Here is a 12,737-nt window from a genome sequence, read left to right as displayed (position 1 = left end):
TTTAAACTACATGATATTTAATGATTTTCCAAAGCAATTTCAATGATATTCAAGGTCTTGTAACATTATGCTGAATGAACATAGTGGATGTCAACTATATGCACTGCGGATCTAAATGGGGGCAAAAGTTATATGCTCTGTGCCTCAAGAAAAGCTGGGATAACTGAATCACCAGCAGTTCCCATTTACTGTGAAACTGAAGCCAAGCCCCTGTGTGGAGGCTACGGTGCAGATACCTTCTACTACAGGCACCAGTCTTCCACAGACTCCGTCTCCCTCTCTGTCTCCCTCTCTTTACTTGAAGTTTCTTTGCAAGTTAACCTCTTACTAAAATGAGCTCACTAATCTGAGGGAGTGGTGCATTAGGTCAGCTGGCCCCACGGGCTCCCCGATCACAGGCCTCCTAAGGTCATTTACCTCCTCTGTGGACAGCATTTTGACATTTTGTCTTCTCTTGAAGGTTTTTTCCAAGAACCCTAGGCCCTGAGCAAAAAGCAACAACCACCTAACTAAAGCTCAGTTTGCCACTTTAAAAATTTCCCAAAGAACATGAAGTCACACTCTTTTGTGGCCAGAGGAGGGCCGCAGGCCCTGCAGACCGACTAGAGACCTGTACCCGGGCTGAACACCCACCTCAGTCTCAGCTTCAATTACACGATCCCCTCCAAGAGCCCAGAAATGAAGTGAAAGCTGCCTAGCTCCTTGCTTGGTGTTTGGCAAATAAATGCCTGCCTTCTTCCTGCACCCCTGCATCAGAACCCTGGATGAGCAGGTGCAGGTTTGGGGCGCTCTATCACAGAACTATGGGGCTTATTTTCCTAAGGTTTTAAGATCAGTGTTTATTATTTTTGTAACCAGAATCCAGTAGTTGCTGCTATACCACAGTACCGCTGGATGACCTTTGGGTGACCCCGAGGAAAGCAGCCCTATCTTGCCCTCGTCCGCTGTTTCCCTGTTCGCTCCTCCACACATACTGCTTTCCAGCCAGATGGACCGTCTCACCATTCTTGCCGCACAACTGGTCATGACTGTGCCTTCACACGTGTGTTCCTTCAAGCTTACTCTCTCATACTCACTCATTCTCCTACATCCACTTCACAGGGCATCCTAAGGCTCCTGAAGGCACAGCCCTAGGCTCCCGGCTCTGCGTTCAGCAGTTGCTACGGATCTGTAAAAGCCTGTATCATGGGTCGTGTGACTCAGTGACGAGCTTGCCTCCCCTACTAGATTGTGACCCTCTCTGGGGTCCTGTAGGCTACTCCTTACCTTCGTTACTCAATGGCTTCCAGATAAGCAAATGTTTACCTTTATTTTTATCCCTCATTCATACAGTATCAAGCAACTTAACAGATAGAATGGACTAGTGGTGAATTTGACCACAAAGGAAGCTGTCTGTGGCCCTTGGCACCCAAGCTCAGAAGAGGAATGATGCTCCATCCCAGTAGCCATGAGGATACTTTATCTCCAGTCATGCTCTTTCGCACCGACATTTCGTCTGGAAAGGTCATATGGGACAGGGATATTTTTACAAATCTTAGAGACCCATTATATTCCCCTGGCCTGTGTACCGTGGAGGGACCTGGAGAGCAGCACACTCTACCAAGTGCTCTTCATCCCTCTGATACAGAACCGTGTTAATCCAACCTGGCTGCCCAGAGCTGAGCTTGAATTCCCTGGGCCCTTCCGATCAGTGGTCTACGGTGTTCCCTCCCCAGGGACACGTGCAGGGTGTGACAACCAGGCTGGCCTGAGGCTGCTGTTGGGGGAAAGACGCATCATGCCCAGCAACACTCAGGGTACAATCTCTAGTTTTCAAAATAAACTCTGTAACTTGCCACTCTTGTCCTGATCATCGCCTAGGAGGTGACCCACGGAGGAATACTTTCTGGGAAAGGTGGAGTTCAGGGGTCATGCTGCCTTACCAAGTAGTGCAGACTAGCATACAGAGAGAGACGTGGGGTTTGTTTTCTCAAAGGCCTTTCCAATGCTCACTTATACAGGAAGCCTACAAACGGAGTGTGGGATGGCCATCAAACACCTGTCTAGTGGCCCACTGCTGGTGGCCTTTGCATTGGTTCTCCTACCCCTCCAGGGGTGATACGGACTCACAGGGGTGAAGTGGACCAGATGGCTGTCACACATGTAGCGTAGAGGAATACTGAGCTTGGGGACCCCACCCCTCTTACAGCAAGCAGTTAGCAAATGTGCTGTCAGGAAGGGGGACATGACTTCTTTCTAAGGTTGCTTCCTGCGACATAACCCCGACATAACCCCGATATGGCCTGGATAAAGCATGGTTAGGAACTTGCATTCCTGGCATATCCAGGAAGATAAGAGCCTCTGGAGGGGAGCCTCCAGGACATGCCCTTTAAAACCATCAGCACTTTCAGGTTCCACGCCAATGACTAACACTTAAAAGAACAAGTTGATCAAGTACTTCCAATGAAAGAAGATGGCCTCTTGAATTATCCCCTTAATGGATTATTATTCTTTAGTGTCTTCGGCTTAGTGTTTTTCAACCACAAATGCGGCATAATTTCTTCTTTATGATCTATAGTTTGCTTCTAAAATAAGAAAGTTGTCTTTCAAAGTCCTCTCATGAATTAATTTCCTTTTTTCCTTAGATATTCTCCTGAAAGGAAACACAGCATGGTTATTATTATTTTTTAAAAAGATTTATTTGTTTGGAAGACAGAGTTACAGAGAGAGTAGAGACAGAGAGAGGGAGAAACAGATCTTCCATTTGCTGGTTCACTCCCCAAATGGCTGCAACAGCTGGAGCTGAGCTTATCTGAAGCCGGAAGCCAGGAGATTCTTACCCCCACCCCCCCCAGTCTCCCACATGGGCGCAGGCCCAAGGACATGGGCCTCCATCACAGGCACATTAGCAGGGACCTGGATCAGAAGTGGAGCAGCTGGGACTCGAACCGGCACCCATATGGGACGCTGGTGATGCAGGGTTTTAACTCACTGCACCATAGCACCAGCCCTGCTTATTATTTCTGAGCAGTAAATTATCCATCCATTCACTTATGATTCTCCAAACATCGCTGGGTGGCTACCACGTGCTAGGCATGGTGTTGGGTACAGGATTTACAAGGATGGCTGGATATTTAAAATATAGCCCCTGCCCTCATGTAGCTCACTGATAGGAAAGACAGACACCAACATCAATTATACTTCTCAGGACTAAATGCCACAATAGGGGGTGTTTGTGCTGTCCTGGGGTAGGAACTGGTTCTCCATGCAAAGAAAAGAAGAAGGATACATATGGTTGGGCGAAGGGCACAGGGTGGGACAAGGCTCAGGAAAACAAAACAACATGCTACCCTCATCTCCTATGTGCATTCTATGACCCAGATTTAAAACACTCTGGCAATTCATCTTTTAACAAGCTATTAGTAATAAAAACACCTCACTTGTCAAAAATTCTACTGTTTCTTAATTTGACTGCTGGATATTACTTGACTTGCTTTCCTCATCATGACAGATGGAAACGCCAGGAGAACAGAGAGATATTAAGTAACCAAAGAAGACAACTCCTGAAAAGCGAACTGCAAGAGAAATTCTTCAGAATGACTCACATTTTCCCATCGCTGTTACAGATCTGTCAGTAAAGTCTCAGATGACGTTTTCATGAGAATAAACAAAATAGCCAAACCATGAAAACTGTCTCTATTCAAATCTATGTCTATCAAAACACAGGGGCCAGGTCTTCATCACATGGATTCAGGCACAGAGTAAGGTGACCCTTAAATGAAGGAACTAGGAAACTCGGCTGGCTTCTAAGGGAGTTAGGTCTATCTGCCAACCTTATAGACAGGTCATAAGAAATTTAAGGAAAAATTATGCTTCCCCAATAATTCAATAATAATGCCAAAAATAAGTCACAAAAAGTGCTTAAATTTATCTCTTTCAAAACTGAGGAACTGGAATTAAGACTGCTAATTTTTAAAAAAGATTTATTTATTTGAAAGAGTTACAGTGAGAGAGGGAGAGGGAGAGAGAGAGAGAGAGAGGTCTTCTATCTGTTGGTTCACTCTCCAGGTGGCTGTAATTGGGGGCTGTGCCAGGCTGAAGCCAGGAACCAGAAGCTCCATCCAGGTCTTCCACATGGGTGCAGGGGCCCAAGCATTTGGACCATCTTCCACTGCTTTTTCCAGGCACATAAGCAGGGAACTGGATGGGAAGTGGAGCAGCTAGGACTCAAACAGAACCCATAAGGGATGGCAATGTCACAGTGGCGGCTTTACACGCTATGCCACATTGCTGGCCTGAGGATGTCAATGTTTTACAAATTTATGTGATTCACTAACAAAAATATATTTTTAAGATTTTATTTGAAAGGCAGAGTTAGAGAAAGAGAAGGAGAGATCTTCTATCCTCTAGTTCATTCCCCAAATGGCTGCAATGGCCACAGCTGGGCATAGCCAAAGTCAGGAGCCAGGAGCTTCTTTCAGGACTCCCATGTGAGGGCTGGGGCCCAAGCTCTTGAGTCATTTTCTGCTGGTTTCCTAGGCACATTAGCAGGGAGCTGGATCAGAAGTAGAGTAGCCAGGACTCAAACCAGTGCCCATATGGATGCTGGCATTGCAGACAGTGGCTTAAGCTGCTGCATCACCATGCCAGCCCCTAATATATTTGTCTTAAAAACAAATCTGGGTGTGCATTTGGCCTGGTGGTTAAGATTCTGCTTGGAACATCATACCCCACATTGTAGAGTCTGGGTTCAGGTCCTGGTTGTGCTCCTGATTCCAGCTTCCTGCTGATGGAGACCCTGGGAGGCAACAAGTGATGGCTCAAGTGGTTGGGCCTGTGCCACCAATGTCAGACACCTGGATTGAGTTCCCAGCTCCGAGCTTCGATCTGGCCTAGTCCAAGCCATCGTAGGCATTAAGGGAGTGAACTAGCAGACAGAAGCTGTCTCCCTGTGTCTGTCTCTAGACCTTTCCAAAACAAACATGATTAATTTGTGTCAGACAAAGGGCATAACATCCTTTACCTAATTTCTGTTGAAAAGTTTTCTTTTGGCCGGCGCTGTGGCTCACTTGGCTAATCCTCTGCCTGTGGCACCGGCACCCCGGGTTCTAGTCCCGGTTGGGGCGCCAGGTACTAGTCCTGGTTGCTCCTCTTCCAGTCCAGCTCTCTGCTGTGGCCCGGGAAGGCAGTGGAGGATGGCCCAAGTCCTTGAGTCCCTGTACCCGCATGGGAGACTGGGAGGAAGCACCTGGTTCCTGGCTTCAGATCGGTGCAGGGCCAGCCATGGCAGTGATTAGCAGAGTGAACCAACAGAAGGAAGACCTTTCTGTCTCTCTCTCACTGTCTATAACTCTCTCTCTCTCTCACTAACTCTGCCTGGCAATAAAAAAAAAAAAAAAAAAAAGAAAGAAAGAAAGAAAAAAGAAAAGTTTTCTTCTAATACGGGGCTAGCGCTGTGTTATAGTAGGCTAAGCTTCTGCCTGGCATCCTATATGGGTGCAAGTTCATGTCCTGGCTGCTCCTCTTCCAATCCAGCTCTCTGCTATGGTATGGGAAAGCAGTAAAGATGGCCCAAGTGTTTGGGCTCATGTAGCCATGTGGGAGACCTGGAAGCTGCTGGCTCCTAGCTTTAGACTGACTCAGCTCCAGCTCTTGTGGCCGTTTGGGGAGTGAACCAGTAGATGGAAGACCTTTCTCTCTGTTTCTCCCTCTCGGTCTTTAAGTCTACCTCTCAAATAAAAAACCAAAATCTTTAACGTAAAAAAAGAGATTTTAATCAATAGCCATGTTCCAACAATCTTTCATAATAAAAAATTGCTAGTCATAATTCTTTATTTCCCAAATTTCCTATAATGATCCTCTATAATTTTTAAAATATTTATTTATTATTTATTTGAAAGGTAGAGCACAAGAGGAGAGGAAGACAGAGAGAGAGAGAGAGAGAGAGATATCAATTGTCAATCTGATGGTTCACTCTTTGGCCACAACAGCCAGGTTTGGGCCAAGCCAAAGCCAGGAGCCAGGAATTCTATCCTCGTGTCCCACATGGGTGGCAGCAGTCCAAGTACTCAGGCCATCTTCAGCGGCCTCCCCAGGCATATTGGCAGGGAGCTGGATCAGAAGTAGATAAGCTGGGCCGGCGCCACGGCTCACTAGGCTAATCCTCCGCCTAGCAGCGCCCCCACACCGGGTTCTAGTCCCGGTCGGGGTGCCGAATTCTGTCCCGGTTGCCCCTCTTCCAGGCCAGCCCTCTGCTGTGGCCAGGGAGTGCAGTGGAGGATGGCCCAGGTGCTTGGGCCCTGCACCCCATGGGAGACCAGGAAAAGCACCTGGCTCCTGGCTCCTGCCATCGGATCAGTGCGGTGCGCCGGCCGCAGTGCGCCGGCCGCGGCGGCCATTGGAGGGTGAACCAACGGCAAAGGAAGACCTTTCTCTCTGTCTCTCTCTCTCACTGTCCACTCTGCCTGTCAAAAAAAAAAAAAAAAAAAAAAAAGGAAGTAGATAAGCTGGGACTCCAACTGGCACTCCAATATGGGAAGCTTGTGTTAGAAGCAGGGGTTTAGGCCACTATGTCACACTGCTGGCCTCCATGTATCATTTTTAGTAGAGAAAAAATGTAATTAAAAGGAAAAGAAGTGAAGGAAGCAGAAGAAATGAAACTGTCGGCTCCTGGCGGCGGGGGGGGGGGGGGGTATCAGCCTTGCCTTTCCCCATGGGCATCCAACCACTTTCCGGAGAGCTTGCTCATTTGCAGAGCAGTGGGTTCTTATTGGATGATGTCAGCTGTGTCCTTCCAACCAATACCATGCCTTGGAGACTTCTGTGGCCTAAAACAGGAGTGTCAGCCTTCACATTGCAGAGGTCAGACAACTGCCTCGGTTTCTCTGGGGAACTAGCTGTGGGTCCTAGCTGGAAGGACAGAGCACAGCTTCTTGACAGCCTAACTGCCTGTCTTCCTCACTTCACTTTCTGGATATCTAAAAATGAGATTTATTTATTTAGTTAGTTATATGGAAGGCAGAAAGATACACAGAGAGGAAAAGAGGAACAAAGAAAAAGAAAAATTTGCTGGTTCACTCCCCAAATGGGCACAACAGCCAGAACTGGATCAGGCTGAAGCCAGCAGTTAGGAACTCCACTCGGGTCTCCACATGGGTAGTAAGGGCCCACGTACTTGGGCCATCATCTGCTGTATTCCCAGCCCTACTAGCAGGGAGCCGATAACTCGAACCAGCACTCTGGTATGTGATGCAGGAGTTGTAAGCTGTGGCCTCACCCACTGTGCTACAACTCCAGCCCATCTCTGGATTCTAATCAGATAACCAGCCTAGATCTGTACATCTCTGTTCTGCCTTCTGCTCCCACTGTCCCAACTGAGACTGCACCTCCCTACAATCCTGACGCCAGCTCAGAAAGGGTCCCTTGTGGTTGTACCTGCTTGTCCCTCTGGGATTAGAGTTCACCTGTGCTCTGTGGGGTCTCCTAACTGGTGTGTTACCCAGGCTCAGTCCTGGTTTTGCTCCCCAAATACTTCACTGTCTGTTGTGTAGCAGGATTTACAACAAACTATTTATTACAACTGGGAAAATCTCAATATGTTGAGGTACAGTGATGGAGACAGGAGAATGATTAAGACACAATTCTTGCTCTCCAGGCATTCACAATCTAGATAAAGAAAGAACTCTCAGGGGATAATAACAGAGTTATGCATAAAATACATAGCTCAGAGGAGAGAAGCCCAAGACTTGACTTGGGTCATTGATGATTAGGAATCTTCCAGCTAGCTGGGAGGAGGAAAGGACAGAAAGCAGAATGGTTCAGGCAGATAAGAACACGTGGAGAGGCATGGCAGGCAGAGGCTATGGCTTAACCAGCTTTGATTCCCTACTTACCTAGGAAAGCACGAGGCACACAGAAGTGCACCACTGAGCATTTGTTCAATGAATTAATGCGTTGCTTTCCTTACTAGAGGCATCTACTGCCTCAAAAGAGTGTTTGAGCATCTCCAACATTTTTTTCCAAAAAAAATTAATTCAGGTTAAAAAAATCTAAACACAATCTTATCACTTACGAAGCTTAGCCCTCACAGATATGATTTCCCAGTTGGTTCTCTATTAGATTTTTGTTTAGAAATAGACAGACATGGAAAGGGAATGCATCACATCCCAGCGAGGGGACTTCCTGGCTGACAGCAGCTGCCGTTTCTGTAAGAGGCCCCTTGACCTAGGGTGGGCATCCTGCAGCTACGCCCATGCTGTCACCCTGCTCCCACCCTGCCGTGGCCACCCTGCACTGTTTGACCCAAGACTGCCCAAGTTTTTTTTTTTAATGGCCGGCGCTGTGGCTCAATAGGCTAATCCTCTGCCTGTGGCGCCGGGTTCTAGTCCTGGTTGGAGCACCAGATTCTGTCTCGGTTGCCCCTCTTCCAGGCCAGCTCTCTGCTGTGGCCCAGGAAGGCAGTGGAGGATGGCCCAAGTGCTTGGGCCCTGCACCCCATGGGAGACCAGGAGAAGCACCTGGCTTCTGCCTTCGGATCAGTGTGGTGCGCCGGCCGCAGTGGCCATTGGAGGGTGAACCAACGGTAAAGGAAGACCTTTCTCTCTGTCTTTCTCTCTCTCACTGTCCACTCTGTCAAAAATTAAAAAAAAAAAAAAAAAGACTGCCCAAGTTTGGGTCCTAAGAGAAATTGAGTGATGGGAGGGAAGGCTCTATCATGGCACCAGCCAGGAAAGAAAGTATTTGTGATGGAACAGAACAAAGCTGACATGCTTAGAGGCAAGAAGCAAGACACCAGTCCTGGTGCTGGCTGTTCCACTCTGGACTCTGCTTTCTCTGTGGCTCAGCTGCATCCTGTCCTTCTGGGGTCATGTAAGTAACCCTGATAGCCTCCCTAAGCGTTGCTCCTTTCTCCCCTGGTGGGTGGGCTGGCTCTCAATCACAGGCCCTGGGAGACAAACTCACCCAGCTTCTCTGTGGCTTCCACACACACACTAGGGTACATGCTCTCGGTGTAAGTCGCCACCAGAAGATACAGATGAGTCTTTACAACAATCACGCCGGTGTTCCCCTGATAAAGAACAAAATAGAATTCCTTGCTCTTGGTCCCAATTACAGGACCAGTTTTCACCACGTCCCGACTTCCATACCTATTCAAATATCTGTTTTTGGATTCTCTATTCTTTTCCATTACTTTCATTGTCCTCTTCAAAAAGTTTCAGACTATTATTATAACAGCATGTGCATTTTGAAAAAAAAAATCCCAATTTATGGTAAACTAAACCTATCTCTTCCTCATATGTAAAATGCAGCTATTTAATTTGTACCATGAAGTGTGCCTAACTCATACTATGGGCATCCAATGAATGTGAATTTCATCCCCTTAATTCCTTCTAGGAAGCAGAAAGCCCGGACAAGCTTTAAGCACAGGATTGAGATACGCATTTTTTTTTTTTTAATGGAGGAGGCTGAAGAAAATGAAGATGGATGGTAGCAGAAAGAGATAGTTCAGGCAAGGTTCAGGTGATAGACTGTGGAATGAGCATTAAAACCACTCTCCAAGAGTACTTACAGGAGGCTGTGGTCTCAGACACCGCCCTGAGGCAGTCATGAGCTTCCACTGTGGTTTTTTTTTTTTTTTTTTTTTTTTAAGATTTACTTTATTGGCCAGCGCCGCGGCTCACTAGGCTAATCCTCCGCCTAGCGGCGCCGGCACACCGGGTTCTAGTCCCGGTCGGGGCGCCGGATTCTGTCCCGGTTGCTCCTCTTCCAGGCCAGCCCTCTGCTGTGGCCAGGGAGTGCAGTGGAGGATGGCCCAGGTGCTTGGGCCCTGCACCCCATGGGAGACCAGGAAAAGCACCTGGCTCCTGGCTCCTGCCATCGGATCAGTGCGGTGCGCCGGCCGCAGTGCGCCGGCCGCGGCGGCCATTGGAGGGTGAACCGACGGCAAAGGAAGACCTTTCTCTCTGTCTCTCTCTCTCACTGTCCACTCTGCCTGTCAAAAAAAAAAAAAAAAAAAAAAAGATTTATTTATTTGAAAGTCAGAGTTACACAGAGAGAGGAGAGGCAGAGAGAGAGGTCTTCCATCCGTTGGTTCACTCCCCAATTGGCTGCAAAGGCCGGAGCTGTGCCAATCCAAAGCCAGGAGCCAGCAGCCTCCTCCGGGTCTCCCACATGGGTGCAGAGGCCCAAGGACTTGGGCCATCTTCTACTGCTTTCCCAGGCCATAGCAGAGAGCTGGATCGGAAGAGGAGCAGCCAGGACTAGAACCAGCGCCCATATGGGATGCCAGCACTTCAGGCCAGGGCTTTAACCCACTGTGCCACAGCGCCGGCCCCAAGCTTATAGGGGATCTGGAGGGAAAAAGAGCACTGGCGACAAATTCCTTTCCTAAGGTTTTTGGCCAGCTGTCTTCAAATCTTGAATACTCACATTCTTAGCGTAAAGAGAATTTTCATCTGCCCGGACACATTTGTAGTCCTTTTCCTTGAAATACAGCCCTTCTCTTCGGGCCTGCAAGGGGTTTTTGGCGAATCCATTCACAAGAGTTCGGACATCACTTGGCATTACCTGTAGAAGTTCAGTGGTTAGACCAGGAGCCAGCAGGAAGCCAAATCTGGCCCACTGCCTGGTCTGTATGGCCTGCAAGCTGAGAACAGCTTTCACACGTTGTAGTGGTGTACAGATCAAAAGAACAACAGCTTGTGACACATGAAAATGACACGGAATTAAAATTTCAGGTCTACAAGGTAACATTTGATTGGAACCCTGACACACCCCTTCTTTCATTGTCCACCGCTGCTTTTCCATTATAGACATCTGCAGAGTTGAGTGGTTCTGATACAGGCTACGTGGCCCAGAAACCTAAAATATCTACCAGGGTTTTTAAAGTTTGTTTAAAAGGCTTATTCCCGAGGTTTTTTGTTTATTTTGTTTTGCCTTTTTTTTTTTTTTTTTTTCTCCTACATTGAATCCCGGCGATGCCACACACAGGGTCCGCTCCTGGATCTTGATGAGCGCGGCACAGTCCACGTGCTTGGTCCCCAGGAGGGTGTCTAACAGCAGCGTCTGCAGGTGGCTCATGCCCCCTCGGCTCCCACGGGCGACTGTGGGGAAAGACAAGACAGGTGAATACGGAAGACCCCGAGACACTTCAGAGTCGCACGCGCACTCAGGAAAGACGAAGAGCGAACGGGAGGGCAGGCACCCAGTGGTGTCCACCAGGGCTCCAGGAGGAAGTGGACATCGTGGGGCATTCGCACAGAGCTGGTTATCAGGTTGAGTTTGCAACGCTCACAGCTTCTTAATTTCAGCGCTGTGTCAATGGCTTGCGAGAGGCTCAGCTGGGATTGTACAAACCAACCCGCAAGCCCACAGCCACCCAGGCTGGAGAGGCACTAAGTGAGGAGTGCCGCGCACGAGCCGTGGACCGCCCTCAGCTCCCACGGTGGCCATGGCGCCGCTCGCCCAGCCGCCTAGACACCTTCCAGGCACTTGGCCCACCTCCACAATGTCTCCCGACGCCGCTTCCCTTCGGGGGGCTTCGTTCACGCGGGTTTGGGGACACGGGAGGCGGGGGTGGGGGCTGATGTGGCTGAAGCGTCGCATATCACGGACCCGGGCCCTGGGGGAGCTCACGCCGCCTGGCTGAGGCGCTGGGCGCTCTAGGAACGGGCTGCCGCCGACCTGCCCGTCAACGGCCGCGGCGGCACTGGCTGGGACCGCTGCCCGTCACCGAGAAGCCGGGACCGCAGCCCCTTTCGTGAACCTCGAGGGGAAACCGCGAGCAGGTGCGCCGCGGGGCCCCGCGCGCGCGCGGACTCGTTGTCGTCCTCCGCGGCGGAGGCGGCGCGCGGAGCCGGCGTCCGGGAGACGCAGGACGCGAACCTGGTCGCGTTCCGAAGCCACGGGCTCGAGTTGGGTCGCGGGCTGGGTTCCCCCGTGGTGCCGGAGAGCCGAGGGCTTGGCGGGCCGCGGGAGGGGAGCTGGGGAGCCTTGGCGTGGCCGCAGGCGTCCTGGGGGCTGGTGCGAGCAGGGGCCTGGGCGCAGGGCCTTGGGGCTCAGCAGAGGAGCCAAGCCTTAAGGACCGCGTCTTTCTCAGGCCTTGGGCCGGTCAAAGCTCGAAGACAGGTTCGCTCGGCCCGAAAGCCCCCTCGCTGCCTTCCCTGAGCAGCTCGGGCTGTGCTTCCGTAGCCAGAAAGTGGCAAGCAGCCGCCGAAGATTGTGAATTTTCGCTACTGAATAGGCAATTTTCTAGTTTTTCTAGGGGCTTCGTTGTTGGTGTGACCACAATGGAAAATGTATACAGTGATGATCTGATTCCTAGCACACTTCCCAAGATCAAGAGCTCCAAAGAATGGCTGGAGCCGCAGACGCTTTCCTTTATGGAGGTATAAGAGGGTGGCGTTTGTGAGGTTCTTGTATACTTGGCTGCAAAGTGACTTGATTTTTCTATTTCATCTCTGCTAACTTTTACTTTGCTCATTTTCTGGTTTCTTAAAGTGGATTCGTAGGCCATTGGTGAATGTACTTTTTCTAATTTAACAACACTAAAGTTTATTTTGAAGTACTGCTTGTAATTTGTTTTCTAAGCTTTATTAAGGTAATGATTGATATACAGTAAACTGCATATATGTACAGTTTGATAATCATGCTTATTTACTTGAAAATCAGAGACACAGACAAGAATTTCCATCTGCTGATTCACTCCCTAGATCCCCTTAACAGCCAGGGCCAGCTGAGGGCTGACACTGGGAGCCTGG

General features: G+C 49.4%; 2 protein-coding genes across 4 annotated transcripts in view; one reads left to right on the top strand and one right to left on the bottom strand.

The window, feature by feature from the left end:
• Positions 1 to 11,834, bottom strand: PFN4 (profilin family member 4). Of its 2 annotated transcripts, none has more exons than XM_008254800.4 (5): positions 11,593 to 11,834; positions 10,942 to 11,081; positions 10,408 to 10,545; positions 8,941 to 9,046; positions 1 to 2,632 (listed from the first exon to the last, which is right to left on the bottom strand). In XM_008254800.4, the coding sequence occupies exons 2-5, from the start codon at positions 11,056 to 11,058 to the stop codon at positions 2,604 to 2,606; spliced, it is 390 nt and encodes a 129-aa protein (XP_008253022.1). In that variant the 5' UTR covers positions 11,059 to 11,081; positions 11,593 to 11,834; the 3' UTR covers positions 1 to 2,603. The 2 variants fall into 2 exon arrangements, with proteins under 2 accessions (XP_008253022.1, XP_002710109.1); XM_002710063.5 differs by having other exon boundaries at positions 3 to 2,632; positions 11,479 to 11,833.
• Positions 11,811 to 12,737, top strand: part of LOC100343197 (protein FAM228B) — a 24,539-nt gene continuing 23,612 nt past the window's right edge. Inside the window, exons 1-2 of one of the 2 annotated variants that reach the window (XM_051843186.2) lie at positions 11,811 to 11,891; positions 12,233 to 12,365. In XM_051843186.2, the coding sequence (XP_051699146.2) occupies positions 12,267 to 12,365 (99 nt within the window). In that variant the 5' untranslated portion in view covers positions 11,811 to 11,891; positions 12,233 to 12,266. Of the gene's footprint in view, positions 11,892 to 11,966; positions 12,106 to 12,232; positions 12,366 to 12,737 lie in introns of those variants that run through there. The other variant, XM_008254798.4, reaches the window with a different exon arrangement.

This window comes from Oryctolagus cuniculus, chromosome 2 (assembly GCF_964237555.1).
Source record: "Oryctolagus cuniculus chromosome 2, mOryCun1.1, whole genome shotgun sequence".
Lineage (NCBI taxonomy): Eukaryota > Metazoa > Chordata > Mammalia > Lagomorpha > Leporidae > Oryctolagus > Oryctolagus cuniculus.
The sequence above is the reverse complement of the archived record's forward strand: the minus strand, read 5'-3'. Positions and strand labels throughout refer to the sequence as shown.